At 37.8% G+C, this 26,739-nt stretch overlaps 1 protein-coding gene across 1 annotated transcript in view; it reads right to left on the reverse strand.

Moving 5' to 3' along the window:
• CACNA2D3 (calcium voltage-gated channel auxiliary subunit alpha2delta 3) overlaps positions 1-26,739 on the reverse strand; it is a 700,147-nt gene that overhangs the window by 24,920 nt on the left and 648,488 nt on the right. The window contains exons 30-34 of the mRNA XM_070738505.1: positions 24,266-24,336; positions 9,603-9,678; positions 7,871-7,923; positions 6,462-6,517; positions 2,654-2,765 (exon numbers count right to left, since the gene is read on the reverse strand). Coding sequence (XP_070594606.1) covers positions 2,654-2,765; positions 6,462-6,517; positions 7,871-7,923; positions 9,603-9,678; positions 24,266-24,336 — 368 coding nt within the window. The remainder of the gene's footprint in view (positions 1-2,653; positions 2,766-6,461; positions 6,518-7,870; positions 7,924-9,602; positions 9,679-24,265; positions 24,337-26,739) is intronic.

The raw sequence follows: 26,739 nt of genomic DNA on the forward strand, positions 1-26,739 counted from the left end.
TGTCTAATTTTGGACCAGATCCTACAGTATAAAAATCTATGGATTGATTATTGTTACTTCAAATTTTCACCAACTTTTTATTTTCAAGCATAGTATTACTGAACTTAATAGGGAGGAACTGTAACACCAATGGGGAAGACAGAAACCAATAATAAAGAAGATACTAGGGCAGTGATGGCAAACCTATGGCATGGGTGCCACAGGTGGCATGCTGAGCCATATCCGCTGGCACGTGAGCCATTGCCCTAGCTCAGCTCCAATGTGCATGTGTGTGCTGGGCAGCTGATTTTTGGATCACACAGAGGCTCTGGGAGGGCGTATTTGACTTCCAGAGAACCTAAGGGGGATTGGGGGAGGGCATTTTTACCCTCGCTTGGTTCCAGCAAAGCCTTTGGAGCCTGGGGAGGGCAAAATACAAGGCTGCTGGGCCCACCAGAGTTTGGGAAACAGGCCATTTCCAGCCTCCAGAGGGCCCCTGGGGGGGAGCTGTTTTCGCCCTCCCCATGAATTATGGGTGTGGGTACTTGTGTGATAGCATGCACACACACACTCTTTTGGCACCTGAGGGAAAAAAGGGTTGGCATCACTGTACTAGGATGTATAAAACTTCATAGAGTGAAGAAATTCTCTTAAGTGTAAAGTTTCACAAAGATTCACGTATTCACTGTGCAGCTGTGAAACAAAGAAGAACCAAAACAAAAACAACCCCCTCCCCAATCCTTGAATACAACTCATCTGTCTGGAACCCACACCACATATCCGACATAAATACATTAGAAAGTGTCGATAGAAAGATAGATAGATAGATAGATAGATAGATAGATAGATAGATAGATAGATAGATAGATAGATAGATGTGACAGAAGTATCTACATCTGGTAATTACATCAGCAACAAATTTATCTACCAAGGAACTTGAAAATTGACTATTGGAGAAACTACCTAATAAGTGTATCTGATGCATCACTGTGTCCATGTCTAAAATATTCCTTTCCTCTCTTCAGAACCAGAAAAGGAAATAAATACTAGGTTTTTTTTCTTCTCCTAAGCTCCATGTAGTTCTGTGCATAGATTTGTGAATATCTGTCTCTTGTATTAATATTCTCAGCTTTGAGAAGAAACTGTGCAGGAAGGAAGATTGCATTAAACATCTCAAAACTTTCCCATCTGTTGCTTTGACTTCTAACGTGATATACCAACAATTCTGGTATATCAGAACTGAATATTTCAGTTCCTTTTTCTAATCATGACGGATGTGTCTATGCTGGGTGCAAACCTGGAACAAAGGGTGAACTAAGTTTTCAGGTCATTCCAACATAAATTAGCAAAGTATCAGTTTTAGTGCCTCAAAATGACATTTCCTTGACCACAGATACTATAATTCTACTGTATCAGGAAATAGGAATGAATCAAATTGATTTTGATGATATGCTTACTGTATAGTATAATCAACATGGCCCCATATACCATGTTTTTTTGGAGTATAAGATGCACCCTCTTCCCCCAAGAGGGTGAAAACCTGAGTGTGTCTTATACATCGAATGTAGCCCCATCCAGCTATCCCCACATTTTGGCCTCTGCCTCCCAGCAATTTACCTCCTTGCAGCAAATAGAACAGAGCCTGTTAAGCCAAGCAACTGATTACTGTCTTCCTGACCCTCAGCTGATTAAGGCTGCAAGCAGCCAAATACTGCAACTGAAAGTGAAACTAAAACTGCAAGGAGGCAAATTGCTGGGAGGTAGAGATAGAATTTTATTGTCTTGTGCTAATCAGACTGCTGAAACTGGATGCAAGGAGATAAGTCAATAACTATAAATGTCTGTAGAATAATCAAATTATTAGACTTATTTTTTAAAGACTGCTTTATTATTGTTCTAGATAACTTAACAAAATGAAGACGTTTTTAAAATAAATGCTTGATATGAAGAGGCTCAGTGCTTTTGTATCTTCTTTTAAATAGCAGAGAATAGTGTATAGTTCCAGAAAGCCACATCAAGTTTAACAGCATCTGTTCAAGTATAGTCTGACTTAGTCATGTTTGGAGTAGATCTATTTAAATAATTGGAAGGAGTTAGTGTGACTACATTTAAGAAAACTTTCTGGTATTAATATACTGCCATAATGTACATTTCTCCAATTCTTTTCTATTTCTATGGGTAAACACATAGGTACATAAATATACAGCAAACAGTATATCATCTGTATTGTTTGTTGGGAGGCAGAATGTTTTTCCCTTGCTATTCTCCCCCCAAACTAAGGTGCATCTTATACTTTGGTGCATCTTATACTCTCCAAAAGTATGGTACCTTCTCCCTTGACAGACGTTGTTTTCCTTTGTGTCTAAATTTGTGGTTGTATAGTTTGAATAAAAGATCAGCTAATGGAGCAGATAAAACAGTGACTCAGTTTGTACGTCTTGCCATTGTTTATTTTTTGGATTATGGAACTGCAGCAGACAGAATCCCAAAGGAGGGCTTCCATGAAGCACTAAGGTCATAAGACATTACCTGATTTACTTATTACATTTATGAGGATCACAGTCTAAACATTATCCATTCTGATGGGATTAGAGTAATACTAAGAGCCAGTTTTCCATGAGATGAGCATGAAGTTCAGAATTTTTCAACCATGGAAAAAGAATTAACTACTTACTTGAAGCAGTTGTCGCAATAAATATTTCCTGTGGTCTCCTTGATTGTGCGTTCAGAAACAAAAGCTGGATATTCAGTGTCACAAGGCTCCAGGGTTTGCTTCAATCGCTGAGCTAAAGAAAATAAGAGAGACTGAAAGGTTTTGATAATAACTTCATTTACAGTTCTTCCGTGTAAGATACTGTATCAATGTTTTGGACCTTGTGAAATCATTATAGTGCTCCTGCCACCCTGTGATTTATGCTGGTAATGCATAAAATTTATTTTATAATTAAAGAAGACATTTATAAGAAGACACAATGTATTAAAGGATGTTCTTATGTGTACAGCTTTAATAATAGTTTTGCCATAAGAAAGACATGGGATAATGATTTGGTGGTTAACTGCGTACGTGAGTAAATTTAACATTTGTGAACATATCAGCAACAATATAGATGTACTTAGTGGAAGTGAAGGGTATTTCATAGCCAGTCCCATCCTTACTCTTAAAAAAAAACAACCTAGTTAGCCATGGGAAATTATGGCAGTACTGTTCTCAGTTTAGTAACATTCATTCTACTGGCAAGTATGGTATTAATACCGTACTTTGTATTTGCAATACAACTTCATAGTTTACTCAATACTGTTTTGAAAAGGCAAAGTTTTAAAGTTACTTAGCCTTACCTCTCCCTATCTTAAACCTGTTTGGACAAGCTTTAAATCTATTATTTTAAATATTCTCCTTATTGTTGTTCTTTGGGTTATCCTCATTGTATCGGCGAATCCACATTTTTGCATTTTGCCCACCATTTTATCTGGTTATTTTAATATTAATAGTTTAAATGTGTGTTGTTTTGATACCCAGTAATTTATAATATATTGTCATTATTCTTATTTTGGTATACATTACAAGGCTAAGGAGTATGCAAATCTTCCATCTGCTGCCATGTCCCTCACCTAGTTAGCTATTATTTAAAATACTGATGACCAATTATGACAATTTTGTCATGAAAATCAATGATAAAGGTTGATGTTAACCAGTTTTTAACATTTACAAACTGCGGTGGATCTATATTAAATATGAATTTCTTTTAGTTGAAGTCAAGGTGAAAAATTAAAAGAAAATCCTCAAGTTTTATTTAGGTATTCTTTAAAACCAGCATACATCCATGTCTGCAAAGTGTGTCTATTTGTGTAGTGATAAGGACTACATGATGCCACAGAATTATTGAAATAATATCTGGGATTCCTATGATCCTATGAGGTTAACAAATGCCACGAATTCTTTACTGAATTTTTCAAAGTAAAAATAGGATGCAAATAACTATGAATACTTTATTTCCATTTTGCAAGATATATTCAGGAATTACCATCCTCCTCCAACCCAGCCAAAAAAAGAAAAAGAAAAGATTCAAGGCATATTATCTGCTGATTTCAAAAATCTTATTAGAATGGGATAAAATATTTTGCTCTCTAGTTTTTTGGATCTGTGCTGGTAATCATCTCTCCTATGACTGCTAGCTCATGCAATCAACTATAAATATCAACTGCATTAAAACGATGCCTTTTTTGTGATCAGGATGAGAGGGTGCTTTGCAGCCTCCTAGTAATTAACAAAAGGGAGCAGGTGACGTGTGTAATTATGTGCTCAGCTTCCAGTGTAAAGTAAATTCTAAAAGGCAGTATTGTTGTCTACTGAGGTAATGGCAAACCTGTGTCCTTAAGAAAAGAATGATGCAAGTTAATTATACAGCCGCAACACATATTTATTTCTAATTCTTCCAAAACAAAAAGCTTTGGATAGCAAACCATTTCACTGGACAATGTGAGAGAGTATAATTTGCAATAGTGAAATAAAGATGCTATTTTCTTGACAAGATCTCAGAGGTGATTGAGTGGCCATTGCCTGCTAGTCTTAGGTGGAGTAAGGAGAGAGGGAGGGGGAAGGGAGGGAGGGAGAGTGGTGGGGAGAGATAGGCTGGCACAAGGTTACCCAGCTGGCATTGTACCTAGTGTGGAACTAGAACTCATAGGTTCCTAGTCTGATGCCTTAATCCAGTGATTTTCAACCTTTTTTGAGCAGCGGCACATTTTTTACATTTACAAAACCATGGGGCACATGGGGGGGGCGGCTAAAAAAAGTTTGGACAAAAAAATTCTGTCTTCCTCCCTTTCACTCTATTTCTCTCTCCCTCTTTTTTCTCTCTCCAGCCCTTTCTTTCTTTCTCTCTTCCTTCTTTCCTCTTTTCTGCTCTCTCTCCTTCCCTACTTCCCTCTATGTCTTTCTCTCTCTTGCTTTCTCTCTCTCTTGTTCTTTCTCTCTGCTTTCTTTCTTTCTCTCTCTTGCTTTCTTTCTCTCATTTTCTCTCTCTCTCTTGCTCTTTCTTTCTCTTGTTTTCTTTCTCTCTCTGAGCTTCGCGGCACACCTGACCATGTCTCATGGCACACTAGTGTGCCACGGCACACTGGTTGAAAAACACTGCCTTAATCAATACACCAAATTGGCTCCCCATATATTTTGTATATTGCAAATGATTTAAATCTCAAGCACTAGGGGAGCAAAATTTCAGCTGGCTCTTAGGAATGCTTCCTTTCCTTCTTCCTTAAGATCAGTAAATCATACAAGAACATTACCGTGGTTACATAGGATTTTTTTTTTACAAAAATTAATTAATTCCTATAATTATCTATCTCAACCAAGTGGCTCTGGGGAATGAGCGGATTATGTCTTGGGTTGCTTGACAAGCTACCAAGATTATTTCTTTTTCAGTACAGTGTGCCATAAAAGACTGCTCTATCCGAAAGCCATATTAGCCACTTACTGTACCTATGAATGAAACATAGAAACATAGAAGTCTGATGGCAGAAAAAGACCTCATGGTCCATCTAGTCTGCCCTTATACTATTTTCTGTATTTTATCTTAGGATGGATATATGTTTATCCCAGGCATGTTTAAATTCAGTTAATGTGGATTTATCTACCACGTCTGCTGGAAGTTTGTTCCAAGGATCTACTACTCTTTCAGTAAAATAATATTTTCTCATGTTGCTTTTGATCTTTCCCCCAACTAACTTCAGATTGTGTCCCCTTGTTCTTGTGTTCACTTTCCTATTAAAAACACTTCCCTCCTGGACCTTATTTAACCCTTTAATATATTTAAATGTTTCGATCATGTCCCCCCTTTTCCTTCTGTCCTCCAGACTATACAGATTGAGTTCATGAAGTCTTTCCTGATACATTTTATGCTTAAGACCTTCCACCATTCTTGTAGCCCGAATGTCACCAATTGCACACATTAAATTCCACCAGAAACCTAAACCACAAAAACCAATGGATGTACTTAATTTGCTCCTTGTATTGGACAAGCCCACCACTAGGGAGAAATAATTCATTTTTTTCCTTTCACAAATTCTCCCCATATTATGTATTTATTGGGTGCATAGGATTTACACAGGAGTGGAAAAAGTCTGGGTGGAAATACAGACTTTTGCACTGGGATTAATTCTTGCAAGACTACTGTAATTCTGCCTCTCCCATGCTTTTCTGGCAATGTCAGAAGCTTCATATCATCTCCAAGAAACTTGTTGGTTTACTGCAATCCCAGTGTTTGAACAAAAAATAAACACAATGCAGTAATGATCACATCACTAAGGTGGTGTTAGAAAAGATCTCTATGATAAAAAAAAATGTTAAACTGTCCAACTTTAATTATTTAATTAATTAATTCTTTTTTGCATGTAACCCTGGGAAAACCTTTGTGGAATATTGACTTCTTTTGAAACCAAATAACACAGGTGTTAATATATCTAGAAATATAAATTATTCTTACCCTTTGCTATAAGATCTGAATGCCACCAATTGCATAGATTAAATTCCACCAGAAACCTAAGCCACAAAAATATATCATTTGATTACATCTGGTATGTTCATATCATTGACTGTCAGTAATACTTTTTTTCCCAGCATGTTCAAAAACAGACATCAACCTAAGCTCATGATGAGCTATAGTCTGTTATAGCTGAACATTTTCTCCAACTGAATTCATTTTATAACTTCAAATTCTGTTGAAATTAGTATTGCTGCCAGACTGTTCTGTAGCCAATAATTTTATTTTAAAAATACCTTATTGTACTTTCCAGTGCATGACAAGTTGCAGTAGCTATTTTTCCAGTAGAGAAAACATTTTGATTTGGAATTAAAATTTATCCATGATGCATACATTCAACCTTGGGCACTCAAAATCTCAAATTCCTACAATAGGCTCGTAAACATTAAACTATTATTTCTGATTTTATCAGCAAATGATAAAACCTTCTCATACAAAAATACAATTTTCCCATGAAAATTTGTCAGCTTCCAGTCATATTTATATGAAGGCCAAAATCATTTTAAATGTTCAGATTGAAAGGAAAAACAATTATCAGTTGAGAAGCAATACATTTTCTGAACTTTTTACCCTGTAATACCTATATTGTTTTGTACAGTCATCATCAAGGTTAAATTTTATTTTGAATTTTGCAGATTCAGTTTGCAATAAATCAAACACACACTTTCTCTTCCACCCACTATGAAAAATGTCATTTAAATCTATGTCTTGAATATCTATAAAGTAATAAGCCTGGTCAGTTACAGATTGTTCAATGTCTCCTGCCATTTGTACTCTCCACCAAACATCTCCTTGGTGCTTTACTGCTGTGGCCCAGTTACTCAAAAGAAATTACCACTCAAGTGTATAATTCATTTTTAATTCAAGACTATTATGAATTGACAGGAGCTCTATATCATGTAGAAAACACCACCAGATCTTGCATGAACTTCAAATATGCCAATCATAGGCTGCAATCATTTAAGAAATTAGAGAACAACAGAAGATCCTTTGAGAAAATACACACATTAGTAGCCCACCCAAGTAGAACTGGAATCAGCCAAATATTTATATCACAACTAAGTACAACCACAGTAATAAATTTAGGCTACAATCGTATATTTGAATTACCTAGGAGTTAGCGCCACTGAAAATAATGGGATTCTACTTTTGAGTAGGCATGTATTGAATTGCATTATTAGTTTATATTTTGGAAATGATTACTGTAAAATCCATAAGGATTTAAGTTCTTTTTAAACTGCTAAAATTATACACTAAGGATTTGAAAGTGTACATAAATTACTCAAGTGGTGCAACAAGAAGAATGAAAGATGGAAAAGTATGATCTTCAAATCAGAACAAGTTTTACTTACAAGACAAGTTCAGTCACAATCCATTTGACTGCGGCAAAGAAAGCTTTGTAAGGCTAAAGATAAACAAATTAAATCAAATGTATAATATTTATATATTAAGTGACAGATGTACATCGTGCTTTAAATAAATTAATATTTCTACAAATGAATAAAATACTATGAGTTTAGCACAGCTATTATTGTGATGTTTATGTGTGATATAACTACTGGCAAAAATAATAACATGTTGCTTGAATTTTTCAGTTCTATCACTTCCCAGACTAATTTATTCTCTAATAATAGTTATATATATAGTTCAATATAGTTATTATATAACTATTGCCCCATCATTGATTTACAGCATCTTCTCATATCATCCCAAAATCATAATGCTCAAAATAACAATAAATAAGGACAGACATGATATCACCTCAAGAATTATTAGAAAGTTTCAAAAACCTCTATAGATCAGATATTTAATTTTAAATATAATAATAGTAATAATAATAATAATAATAATAATAATAATAATAGTAATAATAATTTATTAGATTTGTATGCCACCCTTCTCCGAGACATAACTCATATTGTAAATTCATTTGTTCATTACTAGAAAATTTAAGAAACATTTAGTGAATGCTTGAACAAATATCTTGAATCGCACTAAGAGTTTATCTAACAGTATATCAATCAAACATTGCAAGAACGACATGGAGCTAAAATTACATAAATCCTTCCTTCCGTCCTTCCTTCCTTTTCTCCCTCTCTCCCTCGCTTGGTGAATTTATGTATGTGCATCTTACTATTCATGGTAGTGATTTTTCATTTTATATCAACCATGTCTCTTATCACAAACTCCTGATTAGAATGCTTGAAAGTTAGAGTTAAGCCACTACTTTATTTTATTATAAATTATTTATTTATTATTTATTTATTGGATTTATATGCCGTCCCTCTCTGAGGACTCGGGGTGGCTTACCACATATAAAAATAAAACAATACATTACAATGTCCTAATCCAATCAATTAATCTAATCTAAAATCCCAATAATGTTAAAAATCAGGCATTCCCACTCAAACCACAGACATAAATAACATTCGTTGGCCAGGGAGCTACAGTCTAATAGCTCCATGCCTGGCAGCATGAAAAAGTCTTTAGACTGTTGTGGAAGGTGAGGAGGGTGGGGGCCAGTTTAAATCTCTGGGGGAGCTGATTCCAGAGGGCCGGGGCCCCCACAGAGAAGGCTCTTCTCCTAGGCCCTGCCAAACGACATTGTCTAATTGCCTTTGGAACCTGGGGAGGGCAAATAATAGTCCTATCATAACCACCAGAAGTCAGGAAAGTCAGGGCAGCAAGGGGGGGGATGCCTGCTTCTGCGCAGGGGGGCAGAGCAGGCAGGGGGCATTGAATTATGGCATAGCATGCACACGCCCACTTTCGGCACCTAAGGAAAAAAAGGTTCACCATCACTGTTCTAGGAAGTGTAATCACACAATATATGAAATGCTAACAGTACTTATACAAAGTTATGTATTTATAGACAAATTACAAATACAGGATGCAAGCTTACAGTAGGGACAAACATGTTGAAAGGTCTTCAACATTAATGTAAACCAACAGTTTAAAAAATTACCATAATGTTTTTTTGGCCACCATAAACACACTAGGAATAAAGGTTGTTGATATTTTGATAAGGAATATAGGATTAGAAATGAAGGACAATATAATAACAAGCAGTAGAAGAATACTTACATCCAATAAGGTGTGGGCACTATCGCTACTCTCTTTGGTTGTTTTACACATGGCTTGGTAGTCATACAGAGTAATTCTATAGAGAAGAATAGAAAACTGCTTGACTAGAAGGAAAAAATAAACCAAAAAATAATGTGAAATGCAACAAGACTTGCTCACAAGGCAAAAATAGCAATAATATTTATATAGGAAGTGGTTAGATTATAGAATTAATACATACACAGATTTTAAAAAATAAGATGTAAAGAAAAAATGTATAAGTCTAAAGATTGAATAAAACTTTCTGGAAAATGTGACTATTAAACTGATTCACAAAATAGAAATACGCATTTAGCCGCCCCAAGTCTTCGGAGAGGGGCGGCATACAAATCTAATAAATAATAATAATAATAAATAATAATAATAATAATTTAAAATTTAAAGTATTTAAATATATGCAGAGTCTCTCTCTATATATATATTTATGTAAAACCCAATTCTTGAGTACAAATAAAGAGATGGAAAAAACCCCAGCTAAAGCTATGTATGTTTAGACCCATGGATATCCAGGATGCTCTTTGTAAGGATTTTTTTCAGTGAATTGAATGATTATATTTAGCAAGTTGTTTGCTGTCAATTATATATACTGTATTTATCAAGTTATTTCCAGAACCAAAGGCCTATTTCATATTAAAAAAACAAAGGATGCTGGTGAAAAGGTTACTTACAACAGGAACCTCCAACATTTTGGGTGCCAAGAATCAATTCTGTAGAGGAAATTTTCCCCCCACAGACTAGGAGTCATGGTTTTATGTGCTACCTGGATATCGTGTGTATGTGTGGATAGAGATCCTTGATTTAGATTACTTAGGATAGACCTTTCCCAGTTTTAACAAGCCCTCTTCCACTGTGATATGATGATTCTAATCTATTCTCAGATGTCTGAAGAATGAACGAGAAAGAAAAAATAGAATGATGAAAACTTCCTCTTTTCTTCCCCCTTTCCCCAGAGTCATGTGGTTGTGCGGGTGAAAAACTGTTCATATAAATACACTTGTCTCTTTGATGCTCTCTGATAGCTGATTCCAGATTAAAACTAAATCAGAAAGCACATTTCATATGTTTTGCATTATTGTAGAGTGTAGCCCATTTGATTTTTATGGGGTTTTAATGGGGATAGTGGTTTCAATTTGGTTTAATTGGGTTATTTTTGTTTTTACTGTTATCTGCATTTTGTTTATTGTTCTTTGTGTTTGTTTTAATTACATGAACTGCCCAGAGTCACGAATTTGAGATGTGTGGTAACACAAATTGAATGAATGAATGAATAAGCAAGCAAGAACGGCTAACTGAAATTTGTTTCCAGAAAATGCATAATATGAAAACAGCAACAACCTTGCCTGTGGTTTATTCTTAATTTTATGCTGCTAAATGTTAAGGCATTAAATCATCTCAAACAATTTTCTCTTCTTTGAATTGGTCATATTGACTGTCTAAAAACCTCTGGGTAATCTCAAAGAACAAAGAACACTATCCATATCCTGAGGATTGTAATGAGATCCTAAAATACTATGGATATTTTTGATCCATCAATATATCATAAGCTATTAGACTGTGATTTTAAATTCTTTAAAAGGCTCTTGTACATTAAAAAATATATGTTTCTCAAAGACTGTCTGAACAAGTCCCTGCATTTTTTGGCAAGGTTTTTCAGAAGTGGTTTGCCATTGCCCTTTTCCTATGGCTGGGAGAATTTGACTAGCTGACCTTACGTCTAAAGTGGGAATAGAACTCATAATCTTCCGTTTTTTAGCCTGATGACTTAGACCCAACTCGCTCTCCTTGAAACCATTATAATTTCTGTCAGACTTCTTCCAAGTAGTGCAACAATGATGTCATGCATACACTGTGAGAAAAATGTTGCAATGCCTGTTTCAGTCTCAATGTGATGTTTATATTATATGTTATATAAGCTTTATATCTTTATCCCTAAAGAAAACCCAACTGCTGACAAACGTCTTTTAGCAATTTATGAATTTGGTCCCAAAGCATTTATCAAGGAGAAATGTTGCCTCTCTACAGGTTGCTTCCTTTTTAATTCTTATTCAAAAATATTTTTGCCAAGGTGATTGAAGAAACATCTTCACATAGATGATTGGGTTCCTCCACCTTACTAACAATTTCTTGCCAAGATGGTGTTGTATCAATCAAAGGAGGTGCATTGCAGACAAATGTATATGATGACTCAGGCATTGCTAGCTACTGAATACTAAAAAATGTTGAATAGATTTAGACTTAAAAATTCAAACTGGCTAATGCAGAGCAGAACTGAGTCAGAGTACCTTTTGGTGCCATCTTTTCCTAGCTCTTTGGTGTTTAACTGAAGCTAGCAAGAATCCAGCATCATCTATTCATCCCCGTCCCCAACATTTTGTTGATCATGCCTGTTTTGTATCTTTGCAATCCATGAAAAAGATCTGGCTTTTCAAATCTCATAGTTGCTCTTTGGTCAGTTACCAAAAACAATTCAGTCATGACATTATATTTATTCTATGCAAATTAACTATAATGTTTTAGCCAAAGTAACACTAACAAACCGAATGTGGAATTTAAATGCATTGAGTAGCATTGGCTTTGCCTACATCAGATGAAGAAATAATGCAGAAATAAATTGGCTTGGCACGTGGTAACAAAAATGACAGCATCTTGTTGCTGTAAGCCATAATCCTTTAAACAGAACTACATATTTAGTTCAATTGCCCTGAATAAGCAAAATTGTTCACATCGTTTTCTAAAACAGCTTATTATTTCATTGGCTCACATGCTTTCATGAGAATTAAAATGCAGAAGGCTTAAACTTGATGGACCTCATGTACTATGCCTTATTCAAGTTTGATTTTACCCACCATCAGATTGTCCTTAAATAATGTTGACATAAGGAGCAAGTTTCTGTTTTAACATTAGAAGACCTAAGAACCGTCTCACATATGGGCTGGGCAGAAGATGAAGGCAATGTCATAGAATTATGGCAGAAAAAAGATGTTGCTATTCATGTTTGAGTTATGATTGGATACCCAACTTTTAAAGCAAATAGTTTATAAAATGCCTGGCCGGTGCTTCACTCCCCAGCCCGGATTTGCTCCAGGGCCAGGGAGATACGGCCCTCCGGTGTAGCCGCCATCTTGGGGCCGAGATCTCACGAGATTTTGCGAGATCTTGGCCATTTCCAGAAGCATTGGTCATAGCCGATGACGTCGTTAGGGGCGGAGCCTGCCAACTCTATAAAAAGGGCTGTGCAGGCTTGGGTTCTCCTTTTCGCCCCGACGACGACAGAGCGAACACCCACCCGCCCTCCCTATCTTTCAGTGTGCCACTGTGGGTCGCCCTTAGGGGGACGAATAGGAATTTTTGGCGGTCTCGGTATTTTCTGCGACCGTTTTTTCGCCTATTCCACGCTGCGGTGACAGATATGCAGTTAGGGGGTGCTTCGCCCCCTGTTTAGGCTAATTGGCTTACCTCTGGTCATTTGGGTAGGCAGGTTAGGGGCGGACACTGCGTGTTCTCCGTTGGGCATCTTTGGGGATGATTGACAGGTTCTCTCCAAAGGCTAATGGTGCTAACGACCTGAGCAATTGGGGGGAACCTGTCTTTGGGTCCCGCCCATTTCTTTCCCCTTGTAGGGGTTAGACGGCGAGACCTCCTACATGCAGGTGCATGGCAGAGATCCAGGTGAGGGCGGGGCCCTTCACCTGGATCAGCATGGAGCTACGCCCATAAGTTGCCCCGGAAGTTTTTCTGACATCATTTTCCACCCCAGAAGCAATTGTTTGACCCTGCAGGTCCTTGTTAGGGTTATATTTAAATTTATACCAATTTATTGAATAAATTATGCAAATTTAATTAATAAAAATGACCCATTTTAAATCCAACTCTTTGTGTCCGTGTGGTTACTCCACCTCTGCTGCAATGCATATTTTATATTCCACCTTCCTAGATAATTGAAACATTAGTTAAAATCAGAAATATTTTATTTATTTTATTTACAAAACCTATATTGTCACATGTCAGATATATGATCCCAGGTGGCTCACAGCAATAAATAGAAAGAGAAATAAAGCTGTCTTAGTGACTTTGGGCCAATTACTCTCTCTCAGCCCAAGCCATCTCACAAGGAAATTGTGCAGAAAATAGAAAGAGAAAGTATGTACTATGTTCATTGTTTTGAATTACTGATACCCACAATGCGTGGAGGAAAGTCATTCCACTGACTACCATAATTGTTCTCATGGTCAGGAAATTTCTCCTTAGTTTTAGGTTGCTTTTCTCCTTGGTTAATTTCCAACCATTGCTTCTTGTCTTGCCTTCTGGTGCCTTGGAAAATAGATTGACCTACAGTGATAGATTGATGCTGGATTGGACCTTTTTGCCTAAACCGGTGGTGAAAATTTGCCCCTGCCCACCAAACCAGTAGCGATTGCTGACTGGCCATGCCCCTGAACCAATTCTCCAGCTGCCACTTCTTGAAAGCAGCTGCACAAGGGCTTCTGAGCATACACAGAGGGTTATTTTCCAAGCAAATGTGATGCAAACTGGTAGGGAAGGTAAGTGGAGCCCACCAATTGTTGACCTATTTGGGGCTGCCCCCTCAAATATTGGAACACTATCATATATTCTCCCCTCTGTTCTGCCGGCGTGTTTCAACCGCCTGTAATTACAGGGTAATTAGTCCAGGAAGACACACACCACACGATAAAAGGAAAACCCAAAAGTTTTTATAAACAGAAAAACAGAAACAGCTCCCTTTTTAAATGTCAAAGGGATTTTCTGGTACACACAAGGCACAGGTTAAATGCAATCCAATTGCTCACCTAATAACTGGGAAACTGAATCTAATTCTAAAGTCCAGAGAGTCCATACACAATCTTGAACAGCACAAAAACCACGATCTTGACGAAACAATGAAGCAGATAAACTGCCATGAGGCTAAAACACCAGGCTGCACTTTTATCTGTAGCACTAATTACAGCAGCCCCACCCAACCACAGGTGGCTTCATTTTCTCTTGTAATAATCCTTCAGTTGTTGTCTCCTATGCATTACTCTATGCATGCGTGGATGTGTCATTAATTCTTGTTCAGAATCCAGGGATGATACAGATGACTGATCTCCTCCTGGGCTGTCTGCCAAACTTCCCTCTTCCCTGTCACTCATGCTTCCTTGGTCAGAGGAGGCTTCGTCGGCAGATTCCACCGGGAGCAAAACAGGCCTGCGGCATGTGGATGTTTCCCCCACATCCACCTGCACGTTCCTTGGGGCAGGAGCTGGGCCAGAGCTAACCACAACCACCCTCTCTGGTACTTCTTTTCACTAGACTATCCTTTTCACTAAACATATCCAATTCCCACAACTGTTCAACATATAGTACTTTATCTTCCGCTCCCCTAATAATCTTTGTTGCTCTTCTCTGCCTTCCAGAATCTCAACATTTTTTTAATGTTGTGGCAACCCAAACTTGATGCAGTGATTCAGAGTGATACTAATACTTCATGAGAATTTGATTTTATCCCTCTGTTAATGCAGCTTAGAACTGTGTTGGCTATTTTGGCAGTTGCAGAATAGTCCTGGCTCATATTTAAGTGATTGTCCACTAGGACTCAAAGATCCCTCTCACAATTACCACTATTGAGCTTGGTACCACCTATTCTATATTTGTTCATTTGGTTTTTCTTTCCTAAATGTAGAACCTTATTTTTCTCCCAATTGAATTTTATTTTGTTAGATAGGGTCCAGTGTTCCAAACTGTCAAATTCTTCTGTGTCTTGAACCTATCTTCTGAAGTATTGACTACTTCTGCCAACTTAGTGTCATCTGCAAATCTGATGAGTTCCCCGTCAACAAGTTACAACAATATTTTAAAGCAATATTTGTTATATATTTAGGTAGTTTATTGGCATTTGTTAGGCATTTAGATCATTCATTAGAGCTGTAGAATGCAGTATTGCAGGATAATTCTGCTGACTGCCAATTGTCAATAGTTCAATTCTCACTAGCTAAACATTGATTTAGCCTTCCATCTTTCTGAGGTCAGTAAAACGAGGACCCAGATTGTTGGGGACAATATGCTGATTCTATAAACTGCTTAGAGGGGGCTGTAAAGAACTGTGAAACAGTATATAAGTCTAAATATCTAGTGCTATTTTTTATCCCATTAAATGCCTAGTTAGGTTACTAAAGTCTTTCAATTCACAAGACTTAGTTGAATGAAAGACATTAAGTAAAGCATCAACTTTATTATTGTATAGTACAAATGTTTAGTATTTTTCATAACCCAATTTGACAGTGGTTATATAGAGGTTTATTATCAAGGTTGACTCAGCCTTCCACCCTTCTGAGGTGGGTAAAATGAGGACCCGGATTGTGGGGGCAATATGCTGGCTCTGTTAAAAAGTGCTATTGCTAACATGTTGTAAGCAGCCCTGAGTCTAAGGAGAAGGGCGGCATAAAAATTGAATGAATGAATGAATGAATGAATGAATGAATGAATGAATAAATAAATAAATAAATAGAGTTTATAAATATAAACGTTGTCCAACATTAGACAACTCTATGTGTAGTTTCTGTTGTGAGTGGTCCACAACCGGGTCTGTTAGTGACAGATTCTGAAGAAGATGAACCAGGCCCATCTTGGTACCCTAGGTCAGAATTCTTGCCAGCTGAATCAAAGAGTCAGAGTGAGAGAGAGCTAGAAATTGAGGAACCTCTAGAGACTGTAGAAACCTCATTGATGGTTACGTTTGACACAGAGGGGGATGAGGACATGGAGGAACAGAGCCCCTATTAGATGCCCGTGTCAGAAGGTTTAGAAGCAGACAAAAACTTCTTTATGGGAAAAGGTTTAGAAAGGATTCTATAGGCCAGTGATGGCGAACCTATGGCAAGGGTACCACAAGTGGCATGTGGAGCTATATCTGCTAACACACAAGCATCCCCCACCCAAGAGAGTTTATATGTTTTAAATGGTTGAAGGGTAGAATGGGAATAGGAGACCGCTGCGAAACAAACTGTTCCAATCCCTACCTTTAACCCTCCATTTTCTGCGTTCATTTTAGACAGCTTTTTGTGCTTTGGGCCGAATAAATGGTTAAAAACAGAAAAAGAAGCTGTTTACCTCTCATAGGCTCTCAGCTGCCATCCTGATCCTTAAATCTTTCCAAACCATGGAAAATCATCTGAAATTGGCTCAAAACCCCCCAAAACACCCCTTCTTACAGAGAATTGGGATATGGATTTAAGAGTAAGAATGGGAGTGGTTTGTCTCCATTTCCAGTCTTAATTTGGAATACATAGAGTATCAATTAAAAAGGTGTTATTGAAATGCTATAATTTTGCTGCCAATTTCTGGTGGGTGAGACTGGTCGAACATATGCAGTGCAGGAGAATACAATCTGATTATTACCCATCCTTAGTTTAGATAATATCAGGAAACACATAATGGACCGTCTTCATACAAGTTTCTAAAAATATTCTTTCCCTGTACAATTACTACATGAAAGTGATTACACAGAAAGAGAATTTTGTTTAAACAAATAGACAGAGATTTGGTCTCCAGAAACACTTTTAAGAAATGATTCAAGGTGGGAGGGAAGGAGGGAGGGAGAGAGAAAGAAAGAAAGAAAGAAAGAAAGAAAGAGATAGAGAGAGAGACAGAGAATGAATCTACATAGCTTCTCTGTGTTGTTTTAGCACAAATTCCTTTAATTTGCACACTGTATTCTTAACTATTAGACTATATTAATAATGCTCATTTTATCTGAGACAGCATTAACACTAGTTGTTATCTTAATGCCAACTACTATTATTAATATTTTGACTTCACTAAAGTTTCCATCAATGTATTAAATTAAAATGGCTAAATTTGAAAGCAAACTATTTATTTATTTATTTATTTATTTATTTATTTATTTACTTACTTACTTACTTACTTACTTACTTACTTATTTATTGGATTTGTATGCCGCCCCTCTCCGCAGACTCGGGGCGGCTAACAACAATGGTAAAACAACATATAACAATCCAATTTAATAAAACAACTAAAAACCCTTATTATAAAAAACCAAACATACACACAAACATCCCATGCATAACTTGTAATGGCCTAGGGGGAAATAATAACTTAACTCCCCAATGCCTGGCGACAAAGGTGGGTCTTAAGAAGTTTGCGAAAGACAAGGAGGGTGGGGGCTGTTCTAATCTCTGGGGGGAGCTGATTCCAGAGGGCCAGGGCCGCCACAGAGAAGGCTCTTCCCCTGGGGCCCGCCAAACGACATTGTTTGGTCGATGCGACCCGGAGAAGGCCAACTATGTGGGACCTTATCGGCCGCTGGGATTCATGCGGTAGAAGGCGGTTCCAGATGTATTCTGGCCCAATGCCATGTAGGGCTTTAAAGGTCATTACCAACACTTTGAATTTATTATTATAGTAATCAATATGGCTCATGCAAAAGGATTGTTCCATTTTTCTCCTGGGTTTCTTCCTGAGACACATCCTGCTGGAACCTGGCAATGAGATGAGATCTCTGCTCCAAGAAATTAAATAAGTGCTCCTCTTTGATATCTTGGGGCAGGACATCTCGTGGCAGGAGGCCAGTATGATCAGGAGTGGAGACCCAGCCTCAGCCTCAAGAAGAAGTCTGGTTTCAAAGGATCAGAAGAAAACAGCCTGAAATTAGCATACTCCATTACAAAAAGAATATAATAGAGGGAAAAATCTGTCTACCACAAATAAAGTGATTTCAAGCACTGCCCAGGTGGGGGGCAAAATTGAGAATTAAAAACTGGACATCATCTCTATAAATAAAAATGTAAATGTTCTTTGTTCAAAATCTTAAATCTCTGAAAGTTCTTCACTGATTGCTTTGAAATTTTGACACAATGTTGCATTTGAATATAGATGTGTTTTTATATACCTATATTATATAAATGTTACACCTGTGACAGGTAAAACATGCAGGTGCTTAAAACAGGACCTTCTTCACCAATTGCTTTGAAATTTTGACACAACTTTTGAGTCAGCAAACCAAAGAAACCAAACTGAGCCACAGTAACGCATGGCTGGGTATAGCTAGTTATAAATCAGGCTTAAGTCTTCCCCTGCCTTTCCTGTCTGTCTGCCTATCATAAATTCTATTTTCATGTGTATCCTCAAATGCCTGAATGCACCTGTTCCTAGGTCTGTCGTCAAGAAAAGCCTGAGTCTGCCGTTAGACGGGGAAAGGAAAAAAAGGATTTTGCTCTGGGCTGGATAGCCTGTGTGCCACTGTTTAAAAATCTTTCATGAGACAGTGCTGTTAAAAAACCCCACTTCATTGCCTCATTTCCTTTTGAAGGGCTACTGAACAATTGTCAGAATTAGTTATAAGTAAATTTAGAAAATGCCCTGCAATCAAACAAATATATTTATTTTTTACTTAAAATTTTAAGTGTTTTATATTTTAAAAATATCATTGCTTTGAGCATTATTATTATTGCACAGTCAGCTAGATTTTTTTTATGGATTTGGCATTTTTATCCATCTACTGAATCTTTCCCTAGGACAGCCTTTTTTTACCAAACTCGTTGACTTTGATCTTTTCTTCTCTTCATCGGCAAAGTAGTCCAATCAGTAAGGAACAAAATCCAGACAAGTTTAGCTCTCTGTATTACCAACATCCCTAACTTCTAATATCATCTAACTCCCTCTCTCCATCTTGCCAACTACTGGTGATGTTCCAGAACAGCATGACCCTGTCAACCCTGAAGCCATTTTGGAGCTGTGGGATAGGGAGATAGGGTTAGAGATATCTGGGGTTGTGTAGTCAAAGCAAAATACTTTCCCTTGGGAACCAAGGACATTCTCACACCTGGCCGGAGGAAGGAGGAGTGATATCACCAGATCAGCGGATGCTGCCTTGATTGTGCCAGTGACCAGTCAGGTCCCACAGAGTTGGTCTTCTCTGGGTCCCGCCGACTAAACAATGTCATCTGGCGAGACCCAGAGAAAGAGCCTACTCTGTGGCGGCCCGACCCTTTGGAACCAGCTCCCCCCGGAGATTAGGATTGCCCCCACTCTCCTTGCCTTTCGTAAACTCCTTAAAACCCACTTCTATCATCAGGCATAGGGGAATTGAGACATCTCCCCCAGGCCTATATAGTTTATGTATGGTATGCTTGCATGTATGTCTTTTTAAATAATGGGGTTTTAGATATTTTTAAATATTAGATTTGTTATTGTACACTGTTTTTATTATTGCTGTGAGCCGCCCCGAGTCTACGGAGAGGGGCGGCATACAAATCTCATAAATAAACAAACAAACAAAGAAACAAACAAATAAATAAATATGACTGATTGTTTGGGATTGGGGGAAAATTTTCACTTTTAAGTACATGAAAACTGAGGACCTTTCAGAGTCAGTTTTTACCAGATATGTGCGGATATGATATTTCCAATATCTGCCTCAGAGTTTTTCTTGCAATGGATCTATTACTTGGAATCCTGACAGCCCATTTAGTATATCCCTTCTTTGATCTGCTCAATGCCTTCCCTTCCTTCCCATTTTTTCCTAATGCACATCTCTCGAACAATTCCTATATGATTAATCCTACACTCTAGTTTGGTACTCTTTAGTTCAGTTAGATTGATATATTTCCTCATTTGAATGGAAAAATACAATAAAAGTTTAACTTTCTATTTCATAACAGCCATTATCAGTTTTATGGAGGAAAAGAAAGATGAATTATATTATTATACTCATATATATTATATTATTTTATTTATTAAATTTATACCCATTTCACTGTCTCACGTGTTTCTGGGAAGCTTTAAGTCTAATTATATAATTTGACAATTTAATTTTTTTGGCAATAATGAGCTCCTTGTATTTAAACCACCAGCTCCTTTTTTATAATTTATAATTTTTACAATTTTCCATTAACATAGAAACATAGAAACATAGAAGTCTGACGGCAGAAAAAGACCTCATGGTCCATCTAGTCTGCCCTTATACTATTTTCTGTATTTTATCTTAGGGTGGATATATGTTTATCCCAGGCATGTTTAAATTCAGTTACTGTGGATTTATCTACCACATCTGCTGGAAGTTTGTTCCAAGGATCTACTACTCTTTCAGTAAAATAATATTTTCTCATGTTCCTTTTGATCTTTCCCCCAACTAACTTCAGATTGTGTCCCCTTGTTCTTGTGTTCACTTTCCTATTAAAAACACTTCCCTCCTGGACCTTATTTAACCCTTTAATATATTTAAATGTTTCGATCATGTCCCCCCTTTTCCTTCTGTCCTCCAGACTATACAAATTGAGTTCATTAAGTCTTTCCTGATACGTTTTATGCTTAAGACCTTCCACCATTCTTGTAGCCCGTCTTTGGACCCGTTCAATTTTGTCAATATCTTTTTGTAGGTGAGGTCTCCAGAACTGAACACAGTATTCCAAATGTGGTCTCACCAGCATTCTATATAGTGGGATCATAATCTCCCTCTTCCTGCTTGTTATACCTCTAGCTATGCAGCCAAGCATCCTACTTGCTTTCCCTACCGCCTGACTGATTAAGGACCTTTATACTGCACGAGTCAAAAAGAGGGCGGGGAAAATATTTACTGACCCCTCACATCCTGGACATAAACTGTTTCAACTCCTACCCTCAAAACATTATGACAGAGCACTGAACACCAAGACAACTAGACACAAGAACAGCTTTTTCCCGAACGCCATCACTCTACTAAACAAATAATTCCCTCAACACTGTCAGACTTTTTGCTAAATCTGCACTTCTATTCTACTAGTTTTTCTCATCATTCCTATCATCCTTTTCCTCCCACTTAGGACTGTATGACTGTAACTTGTTGCTTGTAACCTAAGATTTTTATTAATATTGATTGTTTCTTCATTGCTTATTTGACACCTATGACAATCATTGTTGTATCACATGATTCTTGACAAATGTATATTTTTCTTTTATGTACGCTGAGAGCATATGCACCAAGAAAAATTCCTTGTGTTTCCAATCACACTTGGCCAATTCTATTGTATTCTTTTCTAGTCTATTCTATTATATTCTAAGGTGTTTTCAACATGGAGCTTAGCCGTTCTCAGCTGACTTTGATATTGGGAATATTATAAGCATCAATGCTTAATCCATTAGCTATTCCAAATTAGCTATCAGAATTATAAAAATCGGTACTAGCACTTTATACTTAGTCTCTTTCCTTTATTCCTGTCAGATAGAACATTTAAGAAAAAGCATGAAATATTTTGTAAATACCAATCACTGCTCTTAATCCTCACCCTCCTCCTTCTCAGTTTGATGATTGGAGGATATTTGGATTGGCTTTATATATTTCCTCCACTGGCAGAGAGAATATCCAGTGGGGGAGAGTATATTGTTCTAGAAATTTCATTCTTTGCCCCACTGAAGTCTTTCCAAGTATAGATCAAATTTTTGGGGCCCTACCAGGTGTGGTTTCCTTAAGTGATGGTGGATCTGCATTTTAAGCCCATCCATTCCCACAAAGCCCCTTTGCATCAGCATAAATAGCATGGACTGTGTAGCTTATCATTATAGAAGACACGTCAGCAATATTGTTTTATACATAAATATATCTTGCAATTGTATATGCACATTTATGTCACCAGCCAATGTATCTCTAATATTATTAGTAGCACTCTGCTCTTTCCCGCAAACTCTGAAATCTCATTGTCCCTACCTATCCTTATTTAAAGAAGCCTTTAAAGCCCAGTTCCTCCAAGCCTTGGGCTATAGTGAATGGCAAAGCCCATAACAAGATGAGCAGTGTTATTTTTTCCAGACCTCTGCTCTTTTAATGCTTGGATTCTGTTTTTATATTGTTTGTAAGATCATGACTTAAACTGTGTACTGTCCAATGTCGTAGTAGGAAGCTTATCCTCTTTTTTACATCCCCCTTACCTTCCATCCATTCCATTGGAATACAGTGGTACCTCTACTTATGAACTTAATTTGTTCCATGACCAGGTTCTTAAGTAGAAAAGTTTGTAAGAAGATGCAATTTTTCCCTCAGGAATCAATGTAAAAGCAAATAATGTGTGCGATTGGGGAAACCATAGGGAGAATGGAGGCCCTGTTTCCTCCCAGGAGATTCCTAGAGAGGCCCCACAGAGGTTTCTCCCCACCTTTTCTGGCCCTGTTTCCTCCCTGGAGATTCCTAGAGAGGCCCCACGGAGGCTTCTCCCCACCTTTTCTGGCCCTGTTTCCTCCTAGGAGATTCCTAGAGAGGCCCCACAGAGGTTTCTCCCCACCTTTTCTGGTCCTATTTCCTCCCAGGAGATTCCTAGAGAGGCCCCACGGAGGCTTCTCCCTGCCTTTTCCGGTTACAGTTTCAGAGGCTCGGGCATGTAAGTGGAAAATGGTTCTTGAGAAGAGGCAAAAAAATCTTGAACACCCGGTTCTTATCTAGAAAAGTTCATAAGTAGAGGTGTTCTTAGATTGAGATACTACTGTATTAATTTATACTTTTGAAATCTTTTAATACAGGATAGTTACTTTTTCTTTTTCCTTTCAGCCATTACTCCACTTTCACTTCAGTTTCTTTCCTTCACTGTAAGGCTACTAAGCAATGTTCCAATCTTATGAGATTTGTTGCAATCTATTAGAAGCAGTATTAAAAATTGAACAATTCCTTTTCTTGTAGTGAATTAACAGCCCAAGGCCTCATCTGTAAGTGTTGCTCTTCTTCAATATTGTTGAAATCCTGGTTACTTGTTTAAAAATGAACTGATTTAAAAATGATACTCGAGCTCTGGAAGCACTTAAACTATCACTGGATAGTCTTGCATACAAATTATTTTCTAGCCTAATCCATCTTGGAAGATGTTTTGGGAATAAAATCGAGAGGGGAGGGGAAATAATTTTATAGAAGAGAAAAGATGAGGAATGAAATCAGACAGAGTTACTTCACTACTGTATAATGCCAAATGGTTTGTTTCTCTTGAATTGACCTAACCTTTGAGCTGATTTTAATACCCACTTGCATTCCTATAAAAGACAAATGCTGTCTCAATACGTGGCTATTATTTCCAAGCACTGAGGAAAAATATGGGAACAACTACAGTACTGCTTTTTTTTAAAAAAATTAATGACTAATGTATAATCTCTTGCATTGGGATGAATACAGGCAATTGAATGGAGCTGAACATTTCCTAGCCAGATGCCCTTCCTGATACCTGCAGAATATCTGCATAGTTCACAGCAGATATTTTTTGAGAGTGAGAAATACCTGCTATTACCTAGGATCAAACTCACAGCCTCCTGATTGTTAGGTGAGAGCTCTACCATTAGGCCTACCAGGCTGGTCAGTAAATCACAAAGATTTATGGAAATTGCAGTTTGATTATTAATTTGTATGTGGTAGGTAATTTGTATCCGGTTGGCTATCATCCTGGAGAATAAACATGTTAAAAGGATTACAAATAACAGCTGATAATTGAATTTTGCTACAAAGATGTACTTCATTTTGGGATGCCACCAGTACAGAAGAATTGAAATACAGGACGCTAAGATCAAGGTAAATACATCCAGAAATCAATCTTTGCATTTTTTGGACATAGGTAGATATGGTCATTTTAGCAAGAAGAAGTGAGTGTGTACATCCTTACCTTTTAAATGAGTCCATTATTAGCAATTTGTTCATCACTGCACCTTCAATCTCACCAAAGAAGTTTCCAGTCTGAAGCCAAAAGAAAATGTCCAGAAATTTCAGATAAATGCAAATCAACACTGATTACAATTTTATTCATCTAAATAAGACTTTAGGAAAAACCCTTCAATTCTACCACCTCTTACTAGACAATATAGTATCAACACTAGACACCTTCAAATTTCCAGGTTCAACCATATTGTAAGATCTAAAAGGGACACCTAACATCAAAAACGTCATCAAAAAAGCACAACAAAGAATGTTCTTTATGCACCAATTTAGGAAGCTCAAACTGCCAAGGAGCTGCTGATACAATTCTACAGAGGAATTATTGAGTTTGTCATCTGCACCTTTATAACTGTCTGGTTCGGGTCTGCGACCTAACAAGACAGACACAAACTTCAGAGGAGACAGACACAAACTTCAGAGGATAATCAGAACTGCAGAAAAAACAATTACTGCCAACCTGCCTTCCATCGAGGAGCTGTATACTGCACGATTCAAAAAGAGGGCCATGAAAATATTTACTGACTTTAACTTGTTGCTTGTATCCTTACAATTTATATTATATTGATTGTTTTCTGATAGCTTATTTGTACCTTATGACAATTATTAAGTGTTGTACCTCTTGACAAATACAGTGGTACCTCGTGATACGAACCCCTCGTCATACGAACTTTCCGAGATACGAACCCGGGGTTCAGAAATTTTATGCCTCTTCTTCCGAACTTTTTCCATCTTACGAATCCACCGCCTGAATGCCGAACCTGTGAGTTCGGCAAAAGTTCAGGTTCGGGTGGCTGCTGAGAAGCCCCGCCGCCCGGCTGTCGCCTTTTGAAACAGCTGGGGGGCTTCTCGGCATCCTCCCGAACCCGAATGCCAAACCCAAACTTTTGCCAAACTTCCGGGTTTGGCATTCGGGAGGCCGCCGAGAAGCTCCGCCGCCTGGCTGTCGCCTTTTGAAACAGCCGGGGGGCTTCTCGGTGTTCTCCTGAATGCCGAACCTGGAAGTTCGGCAAAAGTTCGGGTTCAGAGTTCAGGTTCAGGAGAATGCTGAGAAGCCCCGCCTCCCGGCTGTCAGTTTTTCAAAAGAGCCACGGAGCTGTCAGCCGGTTGGGAGGCTCAAATGGAGGTGGGGAATCCCAATAGGGAATTCCATGGGTGGAGCTTTGACATCACGAAGACGTCTTTCCTGGAGTCCATGTTTCGGCCGGCCAGGAAGGACATCTCCGTGATGTCAAAGCTCCGCCCATGGAATTCCCTATTGGGATTCCTCACCTCCGCTTGAGCCTCCCGACTGGCCGACAGCTCTGCGGTTCTTTTTCAAAGCTGACAGCCGGGCAGCAGGGCTTCTCGGCATCCTCACAAACGTGAACTTTTGCCGAACTTCCGGGTTCAGCATTCGGGAAAACGCTGAGAAGCCCCCTGGCTGTTTCAAAAGGCGACAGCCGGGCGGCGGGGCTTCTCGGTGGCCTCCCAAATGCCAAACCCGGAAGTTCAGCAAAAGTTCGGGTTTGGCGTTTGGGAGGATGCCGAGAAGCCCCCCCCCCCCCGGCTGTTTCAAAAGGCAACAGCCGAGCGGTGGCACCCAGTGGAGCGCCATTTTTGAGGCGTTTTTTTCTTGCACGCATTAATTGATTTTACATTGTTTCCTATGGGAAACATTGTTTCGTCTTACGAACTTTTTGCCTTACGAACCTCCTCCGGGAACCAATTAAGTTCGTAACACGAGGTATTACTGTACATCCTTTCTTTTATGTACACTGAGAGCATATGCAACAATGAAAATTCCTTGTCAATACTTGGTCAATAAAGAATTCAATTCAATTCAATTCAATTGTATCAGAAAAATTTTAAAAAGCATGAAATGAAATTCTTTGCTATTGTAAAAGTTGAAAAGGGTTTAAATATCATGAATTATAAAGCTTACAAATTCTTTGAAAATTGTGAGAGTTTCAATAATAGACTGCAATTTATTGTGTAACATCTGATGCTGGAAATATACATACATTTAAAATGTGCTGAACTCAAGCTTGTAAAAAATGCTCTAATCTGAACATAAACCCATTTGATCAAAGATCTGCTCCACAAAAATTAGAAAGAAAATTCTAAACAAATAATAAAAAGTGTTTTCTTTAATAATTCCTACAGGACCTATTTAATGCTCTACATTTTAATTACACATAAATATTTAGTTTTATATTTTGAAACGAGCTATTTAAACTCTGTTTAGTATACTAAAAAGGAATTGACAAAGATAAGTCTGAGATAAGAATTCATAAACCTTGGGTTGTGGATTTTCTGGCCAATCCCAAAGAGATTTGGCTAGGCTTTTCCCCTTGACATTCAAATCCCTTATATATGCAGCATATGTCTTTTTGCAGTACAGGAACAACTTTTGTTTATTCCTTAAAGAAGTAATCCCAATATTTC

Source organism: Erythrolamprus reginae, chromosome 2 (genome assembly GCF_031021105.1).
Source record: "Erythrolamprus reginae isolate rEryReg1 chromosome 2, rEryReg1.hap1, whole genome shotgun sequence".
Lineage (NCBI taxonomy): Eukaryota > Metazoa > Chordata > Lepidosauria > Squamata > Dipsadidae > Erythrolamprus > Erythrolamprus reginae.